The 22689-nt window shown below is 54.6% G+C and overlaps 1 protein-coding gene across 6 annotated transcripts in view; it reads right to left on the bottom strand.

Moving 5' to 3' along the window:
- The window catches only part of MROH1 (maestro heat like repeat family member 1), a 119274-nt gene that overhangs the window by 63525 nt on the left and 33060 nt on the right, over positions 1-22689 (bottom strand). For 3 of the 6 annotated variants that reach the window (XR_003307382.1, XR_003307383.1, XM_026449740.2), the window contains exons 5-11: positions 20236-20367; positions 19518-19686; positions 19335-19433; positions 9067-9218; positions 8159-8299; positions 7606-7698; positions 280-358 (exon numbers count right to left, since the gene is read on the bottom strand). Coding sequence is in view for 4 of the 6 variants with exons in the window: in XM_026449740.2 (XP_026305525.1) it covers positions 280-358; positions 7606-7698; positions 8159-8299; positions 9067-9218; positions 19335-19433; positions 19518-19686; positions 20236-20367 (865 nt within the window). In the remaining 2 variants the exon portion in view is untranslated. The remainder of the gene's footprint in view (positions 1-279; positions 359-7605; positions 7699-8158; positions 8300-9066; positions 9219-19334; positions 19434-19517; positions 19687-20235; positions 20368-22689) is intronic. The other 3 variants (XM_026449741.2, XM_023188210.2, XM_026449742.1) reach the window with 1 other exon arrangement.

Raw genomic sequence — 22689 nt, 5'->3', positions numbered from 1 at the left:
GACTGGACCATTAGTGGAGGCGCCCGAGGATTTGGGCAGGTCAGCAGGGGGCAGGTCAGCAGCACGCTCCTCAGAGGAGAACAACGTTCCAGGCTGCAGCCGCTGTCAAGGCCCTGGTTCAGAGAACTCTGGAGCCACAGGTAGGCCCAGGAGAGGTGGAAACAGGGACCTCCTCATCCCGGACCAGGACCCCAGCCACCACCATCCTCCACATGCAGCAGGTGGTGACCCCATGAGTATCCACAGATGCCCGTGGGCAAGGCTGGGCCCACCACTCACCCAGCACAGTGAAGCAGCGCAGCACCTCCTTCTGGTTGCTCATCACCAGGGGGCTTGAGGACTCCACAGGCACACAGATCTGCTCCAGGAACAGGGCAGAGGTTACAGACCAGAGAGGCCAGAAGGAAGGATTGCCTCCCTCTGACGATTCTGGGCCTGGGCAGCTGGGCAGAGGGCTCTGGGTTTCCACCCCATGCCTACAGCAGGCAGCAGGCACTCCAGGCTCTTTCTCACCCAAGCCCTGGGTGCAGGACAATCTCATCCCCTGTAATCAGAGGCGCTCCAGGGACCAGCCCCATCTCCTTACGGTGGGGGAGCGGGAGACGGGCAGCAACAGGCAGACACACAGCTGTTGTCAAGTCTCCAGGGACACATCCTGCTCCTGCCACCCTCCACCCCTCCAACCAGCGGCAGGAGAAGAGATTCCCAAGAAACATTTCTTGACTAGAGAGGAGTCTCCCATGGCCCAGGCATGACGCCCAGGACCGCAGGCTGGAAAGCATGAATCTCCAGGACACATAAAGCACTGGAACCCAAAACTTCTGGAGTCCACTTGTTCCAAATCATAAGGAAAAAGAAGTCATATTGGTAAAAAGCAAAAACTAAGGCTGCTGGCTGGGCATGGTGGTGCATGCCTGTGGTCCCAGCTACTCAGGAGGCTGAAGTGGGAGGACTGCCTGAGCCCGGGAGGTTGAGGTTGCAGTGAGCTGTGATGATGCCACTGCACTCCAGCCCGGGGACAGAGGAAGACCCTGTCTCAAACAAATGAACAGACAACAACAAAAAACTAAGGACACTGGCAGATGCATCTCTGGGCTCCACAGTACCTTAGCGGGTGATACAGAAGCACACCCCCACTAATTTAGGTGTGACATCCTAGGTCCCCACTCGCAGGTGTCATAGCAAAGGGCACTGACAGGGTCTCTGCACAAAGGGCTCCAAAGCAATTCTTCAGCAGAGCCCTCTTATGGGCCAGAAGAGGTAACCACAGCAAAGGCCCCAGGCCCACAGGGCCACACGCCAACCTGGGTTCTTAGAGAACTATCAGGAAGCACGGTGAGGTGGAGGAGCTGGCCCCAGGGCCCAGCTCTAGGTTCCCAGGTAGCTCCTTGTTATTTCTTTTTCGAAACAGAGTTTCACTCTTGTTGCCCAGGCTGGAGTGCAATGGCGCGATCTTGGCTTACTGCAACCTCTGCCTCCCGGGTTCAAGCGATTCTCCTGCCTCAGCCTCCTGAGTAGCTGGGATTACAGGCGCGTGCCACCATGCCTGGCTAATGTTTGTATTTTTGGTAGAGACAGGGTTTCACTATGTTGGTCAGGCTGGTCTCGAACTCCTGACCTTGTGGTTCACCTGCCTTGGCCTCCTAAAGTGCTGGGATTACAGGCATAGCCACTGCACCCAGCCTAGATGTTGTTGTTTTAAGGTGGTAAGTTTTGCGATAACTGGTTACACAGAAATATATAACTAATGCAAATGGGTATTCATCTCGAAAAAAGATACAGTTGGATTCTCATTCCTTCCCTAAAATAAATCCCAGACAGATTAAATAATAAAAGCATAGGGGGCCAGGCGCAGAGGCTCATGCCTGTAATCCCAGCACTTTGGGAGGCCAAGGTGGGTAGATCACTTGAGGTCAGGAGTTCAAGACTAGCCTGGCCAACATAGTGAAACCCTGTCTCTATTAAAAATACAAAAATTGGCCGGGCACAGTGGCTCACGCCTGTAATCCCAGCACTTTGGGAGGCCGAGGTGGGCGGATCATGAGGTCAGGAGATCGAGACCATCTTGGCTAACACGGTGAAACCCCATCTCTACTAAAAATACAAAAAATTAGCCAGGCGTGGTGGCGGGCGCCTGTAGTCCCAGCTACTTGGGAGGCTGAGGCAGGAGAATGGCATGAACCCGGGAGGTGGAGCTTGCAGTGAGCCGAGATCGCACCACCGCACTCCAGCCTGGGCAACAGAGCGAGACTCCGTCTCAAAAAAAAAAAAAAAATACAAAAATACAAAAATTAGCCCGGTACCATAGCACACACTTGTAATCCCAGCTACTCAGGAGGCTGAGGCAAGAGAATGACTTGAACCTGGGAGGCGGAGGATGCAGCGAGTCAAGATCACGCCATTGGCCGGGTGCAGTGGCTCAAGCCTGTTATCCCAGCACTTTGGGAGGCCGAGATGGGCGGATCACGAGGTCAGGAGATCGAGACCATCCTGGCTAACCCAGTGAAACCCCGTCTCTACTAAAAAATACAAAAAACTAGCCGGGCGAGGTGGCGGGCACCTGTAGTCCCGGAGGCGGAGGCGGAGCTTGCAGTAAGCTGAGATTCGGCCACTGCACTCCAGCCTGAGTGACAGAACGAGACTCCATCTCAACGAACTTGCAGTGAGCCGAGATTATGCCACTGCACTCCAGCCTGGGCAACACAGTGAGAGACTGTCTCAATAATACTATTAATAATAAAAGCATAGGGGAAACTGGGAGAATTCAGAAAACAAAAATTACTGAATTTTTTTTTTTTGGAGATGGAATCTTACTCTGTCACCCAGGCTGGAATGAGGTGGCGCAGTCTCGGCTCACTGCAAGCTCCGCCTCCCAGGTTTAAGTAATTCTCTTGCCTCAGCCTCCCGAGTAGTTGGGATTACAGGCACCCACCACCACACCCAGCTAACTTTTTGTATTGGTTAGTAGAGATCGGGTTTTACCACGGTGGCCAGGATGGTCTCAAACTCCTGACCTCGTGATTTGCCCGCCTCAGCCTCCCAAAGTGCTGGGATTACAGGCATGAGCCACTGTTCCTGGCCACTAATCCCTGAATTTGAAAGGGTTTTCTATGTATAACAAAACCTGAACTATAACATAAAAGATGGATAAATGATAATGTAAAAATTAAAAAACTTTGTATGGCCAAAAAATATCATAAACAGAGTTAAAACATAAAGGATGAAGTAGCATAATTTGTGGTCTCAGCTACTGGGGTTGGGGGAGGGGATGAGGCAGGAGCATCGCCTGAGCCTGGGAGGCCGAGGCAGCAGTGAGCTGTTATCGCCACTGCACTCCAGGCTGTGTGACAAAGCGAGATCCTGTCTCAAGAATGAATCAATGACTCTATGACAAAGTAGGAGCAAATATTTTCACATATATAATACAAGGTTATAAATAACTGCTATAGGCCAGGTGCAGTGGCTCACACCTGTAATCTCAATACTTTGGGAGGCTGAGACAAAAGGATCACCTGAAGCCAGGAGGTGGAGACCAGCCTGGACAACAGAGTAAGACTCTGTTTCTTCTCCTTTTTTTTTTGAGACAGAGTCTCACTCTGTTGCCCAGGCTGGAGTGCAGTGGCGCAATCTCAGCTCACTGCAACTGCAACCTCCGCCTCCTGGGTTCAAGCGATTCTCCACCCTCAGCCTCCTGAGTAGCTGGGATTACAGGCGCCCGCCACCACACCCGGCTAATTTTTTTGTATTTTTTAGTAGAGACGGGGTTTCACCATGTTGGCCAGGCTGGTCTCGAACTCCTGACCTCAGGTGATCCGCCTGCCTCGGCCTCCCAAAGTGCTGGGATTACAGGTGTGAGTCACTGTGCCTGGTTGAGACCCTGTTTCTACAAAAAATTAAAAACAAAAAAAGCCAGGCATGGTGACGTGCACCTGTAGTCGCAGCTATTCTGGAGGCTGAGGTGGGAGGATCGCTGGAGCCCAGGTGTTGGAAGCTGCAGTGAGCTGTGACCACATCACTGTACTCCAGCCTGCAGGACAGAGCAAGACCCTGTCTCTAAAAAAATTAAATAAATAACTGCTATAGATAAATATGAACAAAACCTAAAATGCTATGGAAAAACAAAAGAAATGAATGGATAGCTCAAAGAATAGGAAATAACACATTTTTCTACCTTCTCAGCTTTTGTATATTCTTAATTTCCCTTTTCAATCCCTTCTCTACTCCCATCCCCACCCCATGTACATAATCATTCTTTGTTTTTAGTTTTTGCAAATGTGTATTGTTTTGTTCATTTTTAGACTGTGTAAATGATATTATGCCACATCTCTTTTTCAATACTGTTTTCAGAATTGTAAACTTTTTTTCCATAGAGTTCTTGCACATTCTTCATTAATTACTACACATAATAAGTTTCTTTCCTTTTCTCTCTTTTTTTCTTTTTGAGACGGCGTCTCGCTGTGTCACCCAGGCTGGAGTGCAGTGCATGATCTCCCCTCACTGCAAGCTCCCCCTCCCGGGTTTACGCCATTCTCCTGCCTCAGCCTCCTGAGTAGCTGGGACTACAGGCGCCCGCCACCACACCTGGCTAATTTTTTTGTATTTTTAGTAGAGATGGGGTTTCACTGTGTTATCCAGGATGGTCTCAATCTCCTGACCTTGTGATCTGCCTACCTCAGCCTCCCAAAGTGCTGGGATTACAGGTGTGAGCCACCGTGCCCAGCCTCTTCTTTTTTTTTTTTTTTAAGACACGGTCTTGTACTGTCACCCAGGTTGGGATGCACTGGCGTGATCACAGCTCATTGCAGCCTCAACCTCCTGGGCTCAAGCGGTCCTCCTACCTCAGCCTCTCGAGTAGCTGGAACCACAGGCATGTGCCACGACACCTGGCTGTTAATAAGTTTCTGTTGCTATTACAGATAGTGTTTTCATACACTTTCTAGCTGGTCAGTACTGGTGTAGAAAAATGTTCTCGGCTTTTGTAGGTTGGTCTTGTAACTGGCAAACTTGCAGAACTTTTTTTCTTTTTTGAGACAAGGCCTTGCTCTGTCACCCAGGCTGGAGTACAGTGGCATGATCATGGCTCACTGCAGCCTCAACTTCCTGGGCTCAAGTGATCCTCTAACCTCAGCCTCCTGAATAGCTGGGATTACAGATCTGTGCCACTATACTCAGCTAATTTTTTTCTGTAGAGATGGGGTCTCCCTACGTTGCCCAGGTTGGTCTCGAACTCCTGGGCTCAAGCAGTTCCTCCTCAGCCTCCCAAAGTGCTGGGATTACAGATGTGAGCCACCACGCTTTGCCGGAACTTTTGACTGGTCCTAATAGTTTGGCCAGGAAGGTGGACGGGTGATGAATAATGACCATCTTCCCTTCCCTCCTGGTTCTTTTCTTTCTCTGTAGAACCAGCAGAGGACCCTACCTGCAGCGAGAGGCAGGCCCTTCCTGTTCTTGACCTTACAGGGAATTGCCTAAAACTTCCCATCAGTTATGAAGAAGACTGAGGGTTCGGGTATACAAACTTTGTTAAATTAGGGAAGTTCCTTTCCAATCTTAGTTGTTCAGAATTTCAGGCCAGGCACAGTGGCTCACACCTGTAATCCCAACACTTTGGGAGGCTGAAGCAGGGGGATTACTTGAGGTCAGGAGTTCGTGACCAGCCTGGCCAACATGGTGAAACCTCGTCTCTACTAAAAATACAAAAATTAGCCAGGTGTGGTGGCGGGCGCCTGTAACCCCAGCTACTTGGGAGGCTGAGGCAAAAGAATCACTTCAACTCGGGAGGCAGAGGTTGCAGTGAGCTGAGATTGTGCCATTGCACTCCAGCCTGGGCAACAAGAGCAAAACTCCATCTCAGGGGAAAAGAAAAAATCATCAAAAGTTTTTTCTGCATTGATTGAACTCAGACACTATTTTTCTTTAGTCTATTACTGTGACGAAGTGCACTGACAGCTCCCAAACGCTGGATAGGCCTTGCGTTGTGAGCTAAGCCTTCCCGCATAAGGTGTTTTGAAAAGTATGGTCTTGGCTGGGTGCCGTGGCTCATACCTGTAATCCGAACACTTTGGGAGGCCAAAGCGGGTGGATCACCTGAGGTCAGGAGTTCGAGATCAGCCTGACCAACATGGAGAAATCCCATCTCCACTAAAAATAGAAAAAATAAAAATAGAAAAACTAGCCAGGTGTGGCGGTGGGCACCTGTAATCCCAGATACTCAGGAGGCTGAGGCAGGAGATCGCTTGTACCCAACAGGCAGAGTGTGCAGTGAGCCGAGATTGCACCACAACACTCCAGCCAGGGCGACAAGAGTGAAACTCCATCTCAAAATACATACATACATACATACATACATACACAAGTAAAAGGATGGTCTTGGGTTCAGTAACCTGCTACTTTATGCAAAACCTCACCTCTATGCTCATCATGACACACCTGCATTTCCTTATACAGCTCTGCCGGGGATTTGAGCCAGACCTCACAGAATGAAAGAGGTAGCTCTGGATCTTTTCTATTTCCAAGTGTACTTGCACTGGACAGGAATTAATTGTTCCTCAAAAGTTTGGTGGAACTCAGTCGTGAAACCATTTGGGTCCTGGGCTTGTTTTAAGGAAGGAAGGTCTTAGAATATTATTTCTGTTGCTTTACTGGCTTATTCAATTCTCTCCTGCTTTTCATACCAATTTTGACATTTTTATCTTTCTAGGAACCTAACCATTTCATCCAGTTTTAAGTCTGTTACCATGTAACTGTTCACAGCACTTACATTATGTTTACTAGCTCTGTGACTGCCATCCCCTCTTCCCCTTTGTTTCTGGGATGCAGCCAGGACCATCCAGGAGGTGGAGAGTGGGGCCCAGCTGGAGTGGGCCAGGTGAGGGGCAGAGCCAAGCAGTAAGCCCACCTCCCCACGAGCCCACACCTCCACACTTATTTTCAGAAAGTCTCCTTGCAGACTTCACCACACCACCCTCTCTAGCTCCTGTCCCTCTCCCCTCTCTGTCCAGAAAGTCCCATGGACAGACGACCCCCAGTGCCAGGGTCATGGGCGACCCAGCACCTGCGTCCCTCAGTTGTTCTCAGGCCTCATTCACCCGACCTGGGGAGGGGTCCCAGATGCTCAGCTTCCGCCCCACATTGCTTCCTCTCCAGCAGGGCCTTCAAGACCCCCACTCTGCAGCGCAGGGCCTCTCCTCTGCTCCTCTGAGCTCTGTCCCCAGAAACCCAGGGCAGTCTCCCCCAGCTGGCGCTTCGGCCGCACTGACCTTTCTCCAAGACCACCTGTACTGGGCCCGCACTGGGTCTGGGCACTCACTCCGCGCTGACCTTCTCCGAGACCACCTGTACTGGGCCTGCACTGGGCCTGGGCACTCACTCCTGCCACCTCCATCCTGGGGGCTAATATGTCACCTGCACATGCCACTGCTGGGCAGGGCAAGAGCATCGCCACATCGGTAAGAAGTTACCCAAGTGACCTTTAGGGAATACCCAGTCCTCAGCCCCGCGTGGCTGAGCCATCCACCCCAACTTGCTTTCTGCACCCCTCGTCCAGCAACTTCCCATGGAAAGGTGTGCAGAACCTGAACCCGCCCACTGATGCCCGCCTCCTACCTGGGAGTGCAGTGCAGCCAAGAGGGCATCCAGCTGGGTCTCCAATGTGCGGCTGCCCACACTCACGGCCGCCTCGAGGATCTGTCCCAGGCTCTGCTCGGGGTAGGCAGAAGAGACCGTCAGTCTTACCTCCAGCCCCCCGAACTGACTGTGAGGTCAACCAGAGCCTCCCAGTTGGGCCACAGGAAGACATGGGCCAGGAGGACATGGGCCCCACCTTGGGGCTCAAATGAGGAGGCCCTTCATCTACCTCTAGAACTCAGAGCCAGGGAGGAGGGCAGGAGGGCCCAGGGAGGGGGCTCCCTAGGCCACAGGTGCCATAGACCAAAAGGCCCAGGTTCCTGGCACCATCCAGGGCAGAGCGATGGGAAAACTAAGCTGGTCCCCACGAGGGCCCTGTCCTTCACAGCCCACCACTGAGCCTTAGCAGAGAACTCAGGGCCACCCCCACCCACCACTGAGCCCTAGCAGAGGACTCACGGCCACCCCCAGGGGAATCTGATTGGAGGGGTCCTCAGGGACTAGACCATAGACCTGCCCTGCCTGCAGATACCTTGGACAAGTAGAAGGTCTCTGAGTGCTTCTTGTAGAGGGCGAGGATCCCAGGGAGGAGCTTGGGCAGCTGCTCTTCCAGCCTCTCACTGGGCAGCAGATGGCTCATAGGCCCCAGAGCCTCCACCACGGCAAGACGGAGCTGAGAGGGGACAGTGGACGGGAAGCTCACGCTGCTCAGTCAACACTGACTGCTCAGAGCATGTCCAGCAAGCACCGGGACAGACAGGAACCAACACTGGGCTACCAGTGGGTGCTACAGGGGCTGGGAAGTGAGCCCAGCACCCAGAGGTCAGCTGTGGGGAGACGACAGCAAGCCAGATGGTGGCCAGGCCCAGGGGGTCCGTAGGGATGCTTAGTGCCCCCAGCAGCACTGGGCTTCTGGGCAGAAGGAAAAACCCACAGTGACGAGGCACCTCTGGCACAAGTCGTAAGGATGGGAACTGCAGGTGGGGCCCTGCGCAGGTGTGGCAGCCTAAAGGTGGCTGGGCACGATGGCTCGCACCTGTAATCCCAGAGCTTTGGGAGGCCAAGGCGGGTGGGTCACCTGAGGTCAGGAGTTCGAGACCCGCCTGGCCAACATGGTGAAACCTCATCTCTACTAAGAATACAAAAATTAGCTGGGAGTGGTGGCGGGCGCCTGTAATCCCAGCTACTCAGGAGGCATGAGAATCACTTGAACCAGGGAGGCGAAGGCTGCAGTGAGCCAAGTCACGCCACTGCACTCCAGCCTGGGTGACAGAGTGAGACTCTGTCTCAAAAAGATAAATAAAGGTGAGCCACCTCCCACTGGGCACCTCTGCTCGCCAGTGCACCACCACCATCCTCCAATCAATTTGCCATGGGCAGGGAATGGGGAAGGAGAGCACCCTGGCATCAGGTGTGGACTGGTGCAGCTGCGGGGCGTACCTTGGCTTCTCGACTCTGCAGCCACTGGTGGAAGAGAACATCGTAGGCGCTGAAGATGTCGGCGGCAAAGGCGTCCTTCCTGACCGTGGGGTCTGGGGCCCGGTCCAGGTTGGCCAGGTACTCCAGGGCACCCTCGCTGAAGCGCTGCAGAGCTGTGACACCGGCCAGTGGTAAGCGGCTGCAGGCCGTGGGCTTGTGACGATCCCCAGCACCTGTCTGCCTCCTGCCCCTTCCAGAAATCCCATGGCAGCATGCACAGTGCCCTCCCTAGTACACTAGCCAAGCACAGAAATCCCATGGCAGCCTGCACAGTGCACTCCCTAGTACACCAGCCAAGCACAGAACTCCAGGACTGCACAGGGGTGTATAGTGTCCCTCCAAATTCATGGCCTTATTGGAAATAGGGTTTTTGCAGATGAGACTTTTTTTTTTTTGAGACACAGTCTTGCTTGGTCTGTCACTCAGGCTGGAGTGTAGTGACACAGTCTTGCTCTGTCTCTCAGGCTGGAGTGCAGTGGCTTGATCTCGGCTCACTGCAACCTTTGCCTCCCAGGTTCAAGTGATTCTCCTGCCTTAGCCTCCTGACTAGATGGAGCTACAAGTGTGTACCATCATACTTGGCTAATTTTTATATTTTTAGTAGAGATGGGGTTTCACCATGTTGGCCAGGCTGGTCTCAAACTGCTGACCTCAAGTGATCTGCCCACCTTGGCCTCCCAAAGTGCTGGGATGACAGGCGTGAGCCACCACGCCCGGCCAGATGTGACCGTTAAAATGGGGTCATAGCAAAGTAGGGTAGGCCGTAACTCCAACATGACATCGTTATAAGAGATGCAGGGGCAGGAGGAAGATGGCCATGTGACGTGGAGGCACAGACTGGGGCCAGGCAGCCTCCGGTCAAGGACGCCTTGCATCCATGGCCCCCCAGAAGCTGGGGAGCCTAAAACGAATTCTCTCTCTGGGCCCCCAAGAAGGAACCCATCCTGCCAACATCGTGAGCTTGGACTTCTGGTCTCCCAGACTGTGAGAAAATACATTTCTGGTGTTTGAAGCCACTGAATTTGCACTTGGTGCTTTGTCACCAAAGAAAACTGGTGCAAGTACCAACCTCCTCCCAAAAATGCCCTCTGGCCACAAGTTCCTGCCCACTCCAGTCTGCCACAGAGACAAGAGGAGCAGCGCCATGCCCACCCACCTTCACAGACTTGTGCCACACATTCTGCCCAAGGCGATGTGCTGGGCACAGTGTGGGCGGGAAGAGCCACAGGGAGAACAATGGCAGGGCGGAGGGGCACCAGGATGCCAGGGTCAGCATAAGGCCCTCCCACGGGTGGGCAGCTCCTGGCAGTGTGCCGGTGCCTGTGCATGTGACCCAGCTGTGGCCTTGGGCTGACCACACAGGCAGAGCTGGGAGCAGGCAGAGGCTGGGCAGGTGGCCACCCAGGCTTCGAGTGGTGTGGACATCTGGGTGGAGAGTCAGAAAACACTGGCTGTAGGGCCTGGAGCCCAGGACATGGGCCGAACTCAGGTGCCGATGTGCGAGTGGTCAGTGGGGCTGGGCCCTGGGTGAAGGGGGAACATGGAGGCACAGGGAGAGAAACTGAGGCCAGAACCTTTCACACAGCCCTGCTGAGGACCAGGCGGAGATGTGGAAACTGGTGGAGGAAACACAAAGGGACCATGAGCTTCAGGGCAGGGCAAAGTCCAGAGCTCCTGAGAGGATGCGCCCACTGCACAGGGAAGGGGCCGCACAAGGCACAAGACCGAGGGGGCACTGCTGGGACCACCTCGGCTGCCCCAATCTTGAGTTCTTCTGATGGGCCTGCTCTCTCCAGGGTGACTGCCAACTGCCAATCCCAACAGCCCCGCTGTTGCAGGCCCTGCTCCAAAGCACAATCTAAACTTGGTATTTTCAAACAATTACTTTTAATTTTCTCCAAACTGCTTAATGTGAGATAACACCTGTTTGCAGCTAGTAGGCCGATCACCTTTCTATGTGTACGTTGGCTGGCTGCGTGGTTCTGGCCCTTTCTTGCCCCATTTTTCTGAGCTGTAGTCTCCCCTTCTGATTTCACAGCAGTTCTTCCCACATCTGCTTTAAAAAGCAGCTCAGAGGTGCAGGCCGGACTGCCCAGGCCTAGTCATGGCTCTCCCACTCCCCAGTTGTATGGCCTGGGATGAGTTACTCAGCCTCTTTGTGCCTCAGTTTCCTCACCTATAAAATGGGGCAGTGGCTGGGCGCGGAGGCTCATGCCTGTAATCCCAGCACTTTGGGAGGCTGAGGCGAGCGAATCATGAGGTCAGGAGTTCGAGACCATCCTGGGCAACATGGTGACACCCGTCTGTACTAAAAATACAAAAAATTAGCCAAGCATGGTGGCACTCACCTGTAATCCCAGCTACTTAGGAGGCTGAAGCAGGAGAATCGCTTGAACCCGGGAGGCGGAGGTTGCAGTGAGCTGAGATCGCGCCACTGCACTCCAGCCCGGGTGACAGTGTGAGATTCTGTCTCAAAAAAAAAAAAAAAATAGGGCAGTGGTAGCACCTGACCCAGGGCTGCTGTGAGGCTCCCCGGGCTGATGCAGATGTGCTACAGAGGGCCAGGCTGGGGTGTGGGTGCCAGTTCCCACTGGCCTTAGGCCCCATCCACTGCTGCTCCTAGGGCCATGGGTGAGCCTTTCCACTTCTTATGAAGTAGAGAAAACTATGTGTAGTATCTTCTTTGGTAATTTTTCTTGTTGATGTTCATCTGCAGTTCTGTGCATTTTTTCAGAACAAATTCCTTTATTTGTCATATCAAACTTGTTTATCTTTTCCTTTGTGATTTATACTTTTTTGTATCTGAAGAAATCACCTTAAACCCAGCCTGTAAGAATCAAAAGGTGCAGGTGCTCCCGACAGTCCTGCGAGGCTTGCTGGCCCCCGGCTCTCCATGCTTGGGGCAACCATCTCACACCCTTTTCTCGCCACAAACCCCTCCTCACAATGGGCTGACAACCTCACCCAAGAGGACCCTGAGACCACTGGAACCCACACCTATGCTCTGTGCCTCCTACACCCCCCACCTGGCTCCCGTGTAGCCAGTGGTCCCCATAACGCCTGTCTCTGACACAGACCCTGCAACAACCCTACAAGAGCAAAGGCCCTGAGAGGCACCACCCAGACAAAAAATCTCCACCTGTACCCCTCATCCCCTTCATGGGGCCACTGGCCACTTCTAGCACTACCTTTGGGGTCACCGGCACCTCCAGGCACGAACCCCATGGTCGACTCAGGCCCTGCGGGACTCTCCTCGGAAGCTCCCCAGAATCTGTGACGACAGATTCACAGAGGAGCTGGCACCTCTGAGTCTAGCACACAGGAATGCAGACAAGCTTCAGCTGCTGGTCCTCCAACAGCATCCTGCTAAATTCTTGTCGCCTCTAATAATTTGTGGGAATGCACTGGGATTTTTATATAAACATTTTATTAAGTGAAGACCGAAAACCTCTGGTTTCTTCCACTCTTTGGGTGGTTCATTGTAGGATTTTGGTTTTTTGTTTTGTTTTTTGGAGACAAGGTCTCGGTCTGTCACTCAGGCTGGAGTGTAGTGACACGAACTGAGCTCACTGCAGCTTCCATCTCCTGGGCTCAAGTGATCCTCCCACCTCAGCCTCTCAAGTAGCTAGGACTACAGGTGCATGACACGGTACCTGGCTAATTTTATTTTATTTTATTTTAGAAACAGAGGTCTCACTATGATGCCCAGATTGGTCTCAAACTCCTGGGTTCAAGCGATCCAACCACCTCGGCCTACCAAAGTGCTGGGATTACAGGTGTAGGTCACCATGCCCCACCTGAGTTTTTTTTTGGAGACGGAGTCTCACTCCGCCAAGACTGGAATGCAGTGGCGCGATCTTGGCTCACTGCAACCTTTTCCTCTCAGGTTCAAGCAATTCTCCTGCCTCAGCCTCCTGAGTACCTGAGACCATAGGTGCACGCTGCCACACCCAACTACTTTAATTTTTTTGTATTTTAGTAGAGACAGGGTTTCACCGTGTTGCCCAGGCTGGTCTCAAACTCCTGAGCTCAGGCAATCCGCCCACCTCGGCCTCCCAAAGTGCTAGGATTATAGGCATGAGCCGCTGTGCCCGGCCTAGACTGAGTTTGTAATAAGAATCAGCAATGAGCGTGGTGGCCGTGTGGTTTTCCTTCTTACATCGATCAGTGTGAGGGCCATCCTCCCAATGTGGAACTGGCCTCTCACCTCTGGGGCGACCCCCCGTCAGGACAGAGCCAGCCCCTATGCCAGGCAATATGGATTTTGTTCACAGGGTCAGCAATCACAGCAGGGGAGGTGAGGTGATAGGAATCTGCTTCGGTCCAAGTTTTGGGATATCGAGGGTCACCGTATCCCAACAAAGGCACCTGAAACCATCTCTGACTTGGGCTCAGCAGCAGGGGCACGGGCGGGGAGGGTGGACCCTGAGTGAGGCTAGTCCCTAGATCTCTTTCGTGGTGACGCTCAGGTCACAAAAAGAATTTGGGGCCTGGTGCAGTGGCTCACGCCTGTAATCCCAACACTTTGGGAGGCTGAGGCGGGCAGATCATTTGAGGTCAGGAATTCACAACCAGCCTGGCCAACATGGGGAAATCCCGTCTCTACTAAAAATACAAAAATTAGCTGGGCATGGTGGCAGGCACCTCTGGCCGCAGCTACTCGGGGAGGATCACTTCAGCCGGGCTGGAAGAGGTTGCAGTGAGTCGAGATCACACCACTGCACTCCAGCCTGGGAGACAGAGCGAGACCCCGGTTCCAAAAAAAAAAAAAAAAAAAATAATTTGGAAACTGTCCTTTTTGCTTCATTTCCCTGGGGTGACATAGCCCCGAGGACTGGGAGAGCCCACTGCAGAGCCCGCGGAGCACTGCCTGGAACTGGTGCTCTCCTAGAGCACTCACTGCTGGGCTTTCAGAGGTGGCTGCACTGGGGCACGCGGTCCCCTCGGTGGGCCTTGCTAGTCCCTTGTGGTCCCCACGCCGCCCCTCACTGTCCCCCCACGGTCCCCGCACCGCCCCTCACGTCCCCTTGAGGTCCCTGCACCGCCCCTCACCGTGCCCCCACGGTCCCCGCACTGCCCCTCACCGTCCCCCCACGGTACCTGCACTGCCCCTCACATCCCCTGCACCGCCCCTCACTGTCCCCCTCACGGTCCCTGCACCACTCCCTCACCGTCCCCCGTGGTCCCTGCGCCACCCCTCACATACCTCTGTGGTCCCTGCGCCACCCCCGCTGTCCCTGCGCCACCCCTCACTGTCCCCACATCTATTCACCTCCTGTTTAACACTTGGCTTGTTTCTCCCTTTTCTCTTGATTAGGCAGCAGCTTAAGTATTTAATTCACTTATTTCGAAGAACTAAGTATAAAACATAACGTTTTGCCAATTGCTTATTTTCTAAAGCATTAGTTTCTGTGTTTTCTGCCTTGCTCAGGTCTGGATAGGTGAGAAGAAGACCACGGTAACGACAAAACTTGCAATGGCCTGACAAATACAGTGAGATGGGAGGGCTCAGCTCCCACTTCCCACCCTGCAGAGACCACAGAGGCCAGGGAGGGTCAGGCGGCACAGCATGAGGATTCCAGTGGAACCGGCAGGCTGTCTGCAGGAGGCCACCAGCCCCGCAGGAGTGACGCACTGCACAGAAATCCTGGGACTGCAACACTGCAGTGGTTTCCCTAAAGCTGCATGACACTTCCCTCCCTGACAGAGAAAAGGGCAACGGGCTGCCTGCCTCCCGCTCCTCCTCAGCTCCTTCCTTGCTGGCGATGGGATCCCCTGCACACCTGTCACTCACCCGCAGCCCGCAGAGCCTCCACGCCCTCGCCAGTGCAGGGGGTGGGGGCTCCTGCTCTGCCCCAGCCCCACAGCGTCCTTCTGCCCTGGGTGGCGGGTGACAGGGCTCCAGGGAACAGGTCTGGCACGGGCTGTGAAAGTCAGTGTCTCCTGGCAGCCCCTCCACAGCATCTCCCTTTGATGATGCCGGTGAGTCTGGGCCTCTCCCACCTCTGGACTCGTGCTCTCTTGCAGGGGTGCTCGGCCAGCTCACCTGACGCCTGCCCTGCACCCCCTTCTCTCTGCCAGCTCAGGGCTGCCCTCCGGGTTGTCCCCAGATCCCTGTCTAGCTGGTGCACTCTCTTCAGTGTCTGTAACCGGCTGCCACACCCACCCCCTTATTCTTTAATGGAAATGGTTCTAGTTTAGTTTCTAGACTGTATTTGGTTCTCTTTTCACACTGGCTCTGTCCTCACAGGACCCTGCCCTTTCTCACTTTCACCTCTTTACCTTGCTATTTTTATTCTGTATCTCATCAACCCAAATTATGTTACTTTCTGCTCTAGTGCTCCTTCCTGTGCTGATGTGTGTGTTTTGTGACTGTAACCAATACTGCTGGTCCTGGGTCTGTGGGGAGCTGCTGGCCCCACACCAGAGCCGAGACCCTGTGCTCCAGGGAAGCAGTGCTTCCCGCAGTCGCGAACCCCAGGCCAGAGCCACTGCCGTGCAGCCTCACTGGGACACAAACATTCAGAAGGACACTGGTCACCCCACCCGGGACACTTCAGCCCAGCCCATTTACAAGGCCAATGTCTCAGCTTAAGGGCTTCCCAGTCCAACACAAAGAATAACTTTGAACCCTACAACTACATGAGGACAGACCGTGGTTACAAATTCTCAGGAGAGAGGATTTAAAAGAAATTCTAAAAGAAAACAGACTACCCCAGAGTGTACAGTGGAAGGCTCATCAATCACCTTTTGCTGAGGAGGGGCCTTGGAGGGTCTGGTACAGGTGGGCTCTGGCCCAGTGCAAAGAAAGGCCTCATCTCCCATGTGAAATCAAAGCAGGCAGGCACCCAGGGGCCAGTGGAGACCTCTAACCCCTCACTTCCCCTCTGGGCCTCTGTGGGCCTGGGTTTCCCCTTCTGATTGATCAGAAGGATGCTGGCCAACTCATCAGTATTTCAGGTATTCCATAGTGGAAAGATTTTTCAGAATAACAGACCACCATAATGCCAGAAGCAGAAGCCCACCCCTGCTGTGTTATTAGGTTTTTATTTTATTTATTTATTTTTGAGACAGAGTCTTGCTCTGTCACCCAGGCTGGAGTTCAGTGGCTTGATCTTGGTTGACTACAGCCTCGACTTCCCAGGGTCAAGCAATCCTCCTGCCTCAGCCTCCCAAGGAGCTGGAATACAGGAATGTGCTACCATACCTGGCAAGTTTTTTAAAATATTTTTTGTAACGATGGGGTTTCACCATGTTGCCCAGCCTGGTCGCGAACTCCTGGGCTGAAGTGATCCTCCCATTTTGGCCTCCCAAAGTATTGGGTTACAGGCGTAAGCTACCATGCCCAGCTAGTTTTGATTTGTTTGTTTGTTTTGAGACAGAGTCTCACTCTGTCACCCAGGCTGGAGTACAGTGGTGCAGTCTTGGTTCACTGCAGCCTCTGCCTCCCAGGTTCAAGCAATCCTCCTGTCTCGGGCAGAGTATCAGGGATTACAGGCATGTGCCGCCACACCCAGCTAATTCTTTTGTATTTTTAGCAGAGACGGGGTTTCACCATGTTGGCCAGACTGGTCTTGAACTCCTGACCTCAAGTGATCTGCCCACTTTGGCTTCCCAAAATGCTGGGATTACAAGCGTGAGCCACCGCGCCCAGCCACTGGGGCATGCTTTTACATCATCTCTTGACCTCCTGTCTCTGTCCATTCTTTCTAGGGTGCCTCTGATTGGAATACTGGCCTCAGGGTTCAGCCTACTAGTTCATTCTTCTCTTTCTCTCCTACTTTCCATATTTTTGCCTTTTTCCTCTATTTTCTGGAAATTTCCACAACTTTCTCTTCCAATTTTTCTATACTTTTCCCACTTCTATTATGGCATCTTTAATTCACAGAAGGTCATTTTTATTCTCTAAATGTGGCTTCTCCATGGTGACACCTCTTGTCCTGAGAATGCATGATGCCCACTTATTTCCCTGAGGATATTAATCAGAGATTTTCTTTCTCTGCTATTTTCTTCTTCCTGAACCATCTACATCTCCACTTAGCGTCTGTTTCTTTTGCTGCCACCTTTTCCACTGGAGGGGTTCCTCGGCTGGGAGGAATTACTGGCTGTATGCCCTGCTGGATGGTGTGGCCAGGCCAGCCGTGCCTCCGCCACTGGGAGCCTTCCCTGTAGCTCCTTGCCTCCTGGCTGCAGTGCCCTGAGGGCACTCCTGTCCTTCGCACACTGCCTGTCCCGGCTGGACCTGCACCCTCCTGCAGTGGACGCAGGCCTGCCATCCCCCCCACCACCACTAGGCCTCGCCCAGTTGATATGGCATCCTCTGGCCCCAGGCTGCTCCAGCCAGCAGGACCCCCATCCCCTTCAGATGCAAACAGGGAACGTTCCACATATGGTGGGCAGCACACGTCCCACAGGAGGAGGCCCCACAGAATCCTTGCTGGCTGAACCCATGTGTTTGACACATGGAGGAAAATGCCAGCGTAGTAGGGCCCGGAGGAGCCGCAGGTCCCCTATGAAGGGGAAGGTAAGCAAGAGGTGTCAGAACTGCGAGTCCATTTCTGCTGAGAGCCTCAGTGGCTGCAGGGATCAGGCCATGTACTTCCCAGAGGAGTGGCGGGAAGGGGCGATGCGCGTGCAGCACAGAGACAGAGGGCTCGGCAGGCGCTCGGGCTGCCCTGCTCTCAATCTCCGCCCTGTAGCCTGGACAGCATGTCCTGCGCCCCAGGCACCTTAGCTGAGTCCACACCCAGACCCACTTCCACTCTGCCCCTTCACACCTGGCTCAGTGTGCAGCTGCCCCCATCCTGGCACCAATCCCATTTTCAGCCAAAACTGGGTCACGTGGGGTTACTATCCCTTCTACCTAAGGGGCCCTGCCCTCACCCACAGGTGAGGGAGAGCCTGTGAAGGAGTGCCCCAAAGATGAAGGCATCTGGCCGGGCGCGGTGGCTCACGCCTGTAATCCCAGCACTTTGGGAGGCCAAGACGGGCGGATCATGAGGTCAGGAGATCGAGACCATCCTGACTAACACGGTGAAACCCTGTCTCTACTAAAAATACAAAAATTAGCCGGGTGAGGTGGCGGGCGCCTGTAGTCCCAGCTACTCGGGAGGCTGAGGCAGGAGAATGGCGTGAACCTGGGAGGTGGAGCTTGCAGTGAGTGGAGATCGCGCCACCGCACTCCAGCCTGGGCAGCAGAGCAAGACTCCATCTCAAAAAAAAAAAAAAAGATGAAGGCATCTATCAAAGAGCAGGGCCAGGAGAGACAGAGGCAGGAGCTGAGGAGAGGGTGGCAGGAACCCTGTGATCTGAACCCAAAGTCACCATGAGCAGAGCAGGCGGGTCCAAATGCTCCAAACCAACCCTTCAGTCAATGGAGCCCAGCCCAGCCCTGTAACCACGCGCTCCCCCATGCTTCGAAAATACACCCTTCCCAGGCCCCACCAGCCCCTCCCCCATCACTGGGCCCTCCCACACCAGCTGCCTGGAGAGGAGGCCTGGAACCTAACAGACCCCTGTCCCAGAGGGCTGGGTCTTTACAAGGGCTGGTCCCCTGGGCACGAGGGTCCCATTCTCCTCCCTGCCAGCTATCAGGGCTGGCAGTCTTCCTGACACAGGACACTGGGAACACGAGGCCATGGGTTGTGAGGGCACTAAAGGCACCTCAGGATCTCCAGTCTCCACACCCCCTACTAACAGGAATGCCTCCAATCCCACCAACCACTCCCCAACTGTCGGTGGGAGCGGAAAACAAGGTCCAGGTCCATGACATGCCCGCAGTCCCTGCCAGGCACACAGAGGGCTGTGGACACCGCTGCCAGCAACGGGGCTCCTGCAGAGGGTGGGGTGAATGCATGTGGTCCCATCCCCTGGGCCCTGGGATGTCCAGAGAGCGCACACTTCTCCAGCCTGGAGTGCGGAGGAAAACCAAAAAATCATGGCTTTGAAGAAGTCTCTTGCTGGCCCCCAGGCATGTCCAGGCCTCAGTGGACCCGCAGTGTAAGGTGGAGGGGCTCACCGGGAGCAGAGAGAAACAAGAGACAGAGGCTGTGTCAGCCCCACATGGACCGCCCAACCAGCCAGCAGCCTCAGCCAGGGGGCCCCTCCCTCCAACAGCCCCCTTTCCTGCCGCCTAAAGGGCCCACCTGTCCCCCTAAAACATGCATGCCCAGGCACAACCCCACCACAAAGAGGCACTTGAGACAGAAGGGGACGAGGCCGCCTCTTACCGGAGCAGAACGCCATGCGCACCGTGTCCTGCTTGGCCATGCCCAGCACAGGCAGGAGGGAGCTCAGGACGGATGGCAGGAAGGGGACGACGCCGAACGCTGTGAGAGAGGACACTGTCAAAGGCCTCCACCAAGCCTTCCAGTGCCCCGTGCTCCTCCTGGGGCAGGCTGTGCGCCACCTACCGTTGGCCACCGAGAGGCTGGCGAGGGTGTGCAGCACGGCGCAGTGAGGCAGGGTTCCAGGGTGCAGCCTGCGCAGCAGCTCCTCCATCACCTTGCTGATGAACTGCCTTCCCACGGCCACCAGGACGCCACTCGCCGCCTGCTGCCAGTCCCAGACCAGGTCCTGAACCCAAAACACCAGCAAGGAGAACCTCTCCCTGAAATCTCCCAAAAGGCAAGACCAAGACATTCTGCCCTCAGTGGCTGCCAGCCTCGGACAAACGCACGCTGTTTTCAGTGTCCCTAAAAAGTGCGGGTCAGGGAAGGTGGCGGGGACAGCCTCCCCTGCTGAGGGGCTGCCAGGAGACCCCACACACAGGAGCAGAAGAGCCCTGGTGAGAGGGGACTGTGCTCAGGGCCCAGAGAGAGTTAGGCCCACCAAAGCCCTGCTCCAACCCCAGTGCCAGGCACGTCCTTTGGCCCCGGCTGCAAGCACACGGTGGTCCTGCGTGTGCTGAGTTCTGGCAACTTGCTCTCTGCTTCAGTTGTTGCCTCTGAAAATCACAGGGGACCATCCCCCGCCCCTGTAGGGCGGTGCATGGGACCAAAGGGCCTCTGCCAGCCCAAGGCAGCCAATCACCACCCTACACTCTCAAGGCTGCTGGGTAGCAAGGTCAAGAAGCAGCTTCACTTCCCAAGCTAGGCCTGAGTCTGCGAGGCCAGAGGGCCTGCTGAATACCTTCGTCTTGGTCATCTCGCTGGAGGCCAGGAGGATGATGGTGCTGGCTGTGTCCTTGTCCAGCTCACTGGCGCGACTGCTCAGGACCCTCTCCATGGCCCTCAGGACCGCCGCTCGGTATGGGTGCGCCAGCTGCAGAGAGACACCGTCCAGGATGGTCCCAGGTAAGCCTCATGCCCAGACACTCTGAGTGCCTGTCACTGTCTCTAGGAGATGAAACTGCACAAATCTCTCTGCCTCAAGCACAGGAGGGGAGGGGTACACCTGATCACTCCTCATGTCCTAAAAGCAGACCTGCAAGCCTCACGCTCACGGCCCATCTCCAGAAGGGTGGAGCGTTATCCTGCTCCAGACAACCAACACGCAGAGGGCAAGGCGGGGGACTTCTCTCCCCCAGGGGTAGCCAGTAGGGTCTCCCAGTCACATGACGCTCTCAGGACCCTTCGGCCTCCTTGCCCTGCCCTCCCCTGTCAGAGAGGAGCACCCTCCTGTCCCCAGCTCAGTCTCTGCCTCAGTCTCTGCCACTAGGCTAGTGCTTAAATCCAACGGCCCCTCCTCAAGGCTGCTAAGGAAAAACACCACCCACCACACCACCTTCTGCCATGCCCCCAGGCCCCCTCTACCTCCCAGGTTAACCCTCCGCAGAGTCCAACACCTGCCTTCATCCTACCCCTAAACAGCTCTCCTGCTGACCACCACCCCCACTGTAAATCCAAAGAGCACACACCGTCCTTGCCTCAACTGGGGGCGCACCAAGGACTGGGACTGAAAGCTGGGACCCGCAGAGGCACACAGCAGAGTAGGCTACTGCCCAACCCAGGAAAGGACCCTGGGGCACCCGGCCACCCTGTGTTGACAGCCCCTCCCCAGTGATGCACCCATCACGGCCCCTCCCTCCCCCACCCTGAGAGCAGCCTGCACCAGGCAACATGGCGCCAGGAGGGGCCGGCACAGGGCGGTCCAGCATCCCACAGGCTCTGTCATCCATTCTCACATGGCTATAAAGAAATACCCGAGGCCGGGCGTGGTGGCTCACGCCTGTAATCCCAACACTTAGGGAGGCCGAGAGGGGCAGATCACCTGAGGTCAGGGGTTCGAGACCAGCCTGGCAAACATGGTGAAACCCCACCTCTACTAAAAAAAAAATACAGGCCGGGCACGGTGGCTTACACCTGTAATCCCAGCACTTTGGGAGGCCGAGGTGGGTGGATCACCTGAGGTCAGGGGTTCAAGACTAGCCTGACCAATGTGGTGAAACCCTGTCTCTACTAAAAACACAAAAATTAGCCCTGTGTGGTGGCGTGCGCCTGTAGTCCCAGCTACTTGGGAGACTGAGGCAAAAGAATCGCTTGAACCTGGGAGGCAGAGGTTGCAGTGGGCTGAGATGGCACCACTGCACTACAGCCTGGGCCACAGAGCGAGACTCTGTCTCAAAAAAAAAAAAAAAAAATTACCCCGTCATGGTGGCGGGCACCTGTAATCCCAGCTACTTGGGAGGCTGAGACAGGAGAAAAGCTTGAACCCGGGAGGCAGAGGTTGCAGTGAGCCGATCATACCACTCCAGCCTGGGCGACAGAGCAAGACTGTCTCAAAGAGAAAAAAAAAAAAAAGAAGAAATACCTGAGACTGAGTAACTTACAAAGAAAAAAGATTTAATTGGCTCAAAGTTCTGCAGGCTGTACAGGAATCATGGCAGAAAATGAAGGTGAAGCAGGCACATCTTACATGGCCTGAGCAGACACTTCCAAACAACCAGATCCTGAGAACTCTACCATGGGGACAGCACCGAAGGGAGAAGTCACCCCCAGGATCCAGTCACCTCTCACCAGGCCCCACCTCCAGCACCGGGGATTACATTTCAACATGAGATTTGGGTGGGGACACAGATTCAAGCCATATGAGACACTGATGGTCACGGGGTCTGCGTTCCCCTATGCACTCTGACAGCTATGGCAGCCATGGCAGGTGGGGGTGGGCCCACATGGGAGAAGTGCTACCGGCTCAGTGAAGACAGCCACGAAAGACATTTGAAGGAGAGCATGACAAGGTTGTTTGGAGGAGAAACAACAGTAGGGAGGCTTGGGAGCTTCGTGACTGTCTTGGTTTTGTTCAGAAACTATTTGAAGCTGACACCCAACCACCTGACATGCACTTGGCCCTGGCGTGAAGCAGTACCGGTGACAGGGCAGCGCCAGGCAGCTCCCAGGCCCACATACACTTGCCGCAGGTGGCTGTGGCACACGTGTTCAGAATCACGCAACTGTCTCAAGCGTTGAGTCCCAGCATCGGTAACAGACAGGCGTGCTCACTGCCACTCTGCGGAACGAGTTATCAACTACCATGGTCTAGCCCCAGGCCCACAAGTGGGAGTGATTTTTGTTCCTGAAAATAGCCAGTGCAGGTCACAAGCCTCAGCATGGAACACGAAGTCCACGTGGCACCTGCCAGTTCTCT

Source organism: Piliocolobus tephrosceles, chromosome 7 (assembly GCF_002776525.5).
Source record: "Piliocolobus tephrosceles isolate RC106 chromosome 7, ASM277652v3, whole genome shotgun sequence".
NCBI lineage: Eukaryota > Metazoa > Chordata > Mammalia > Primates > Cercopithecidae > Piliocolobus > Piliocolobus tephrosceles.
The sequence above is the reverse complement of the archived record's forward strand: the minus strand, read 5'-3'. Positions and strand labels throughout refer to the sequence as shown.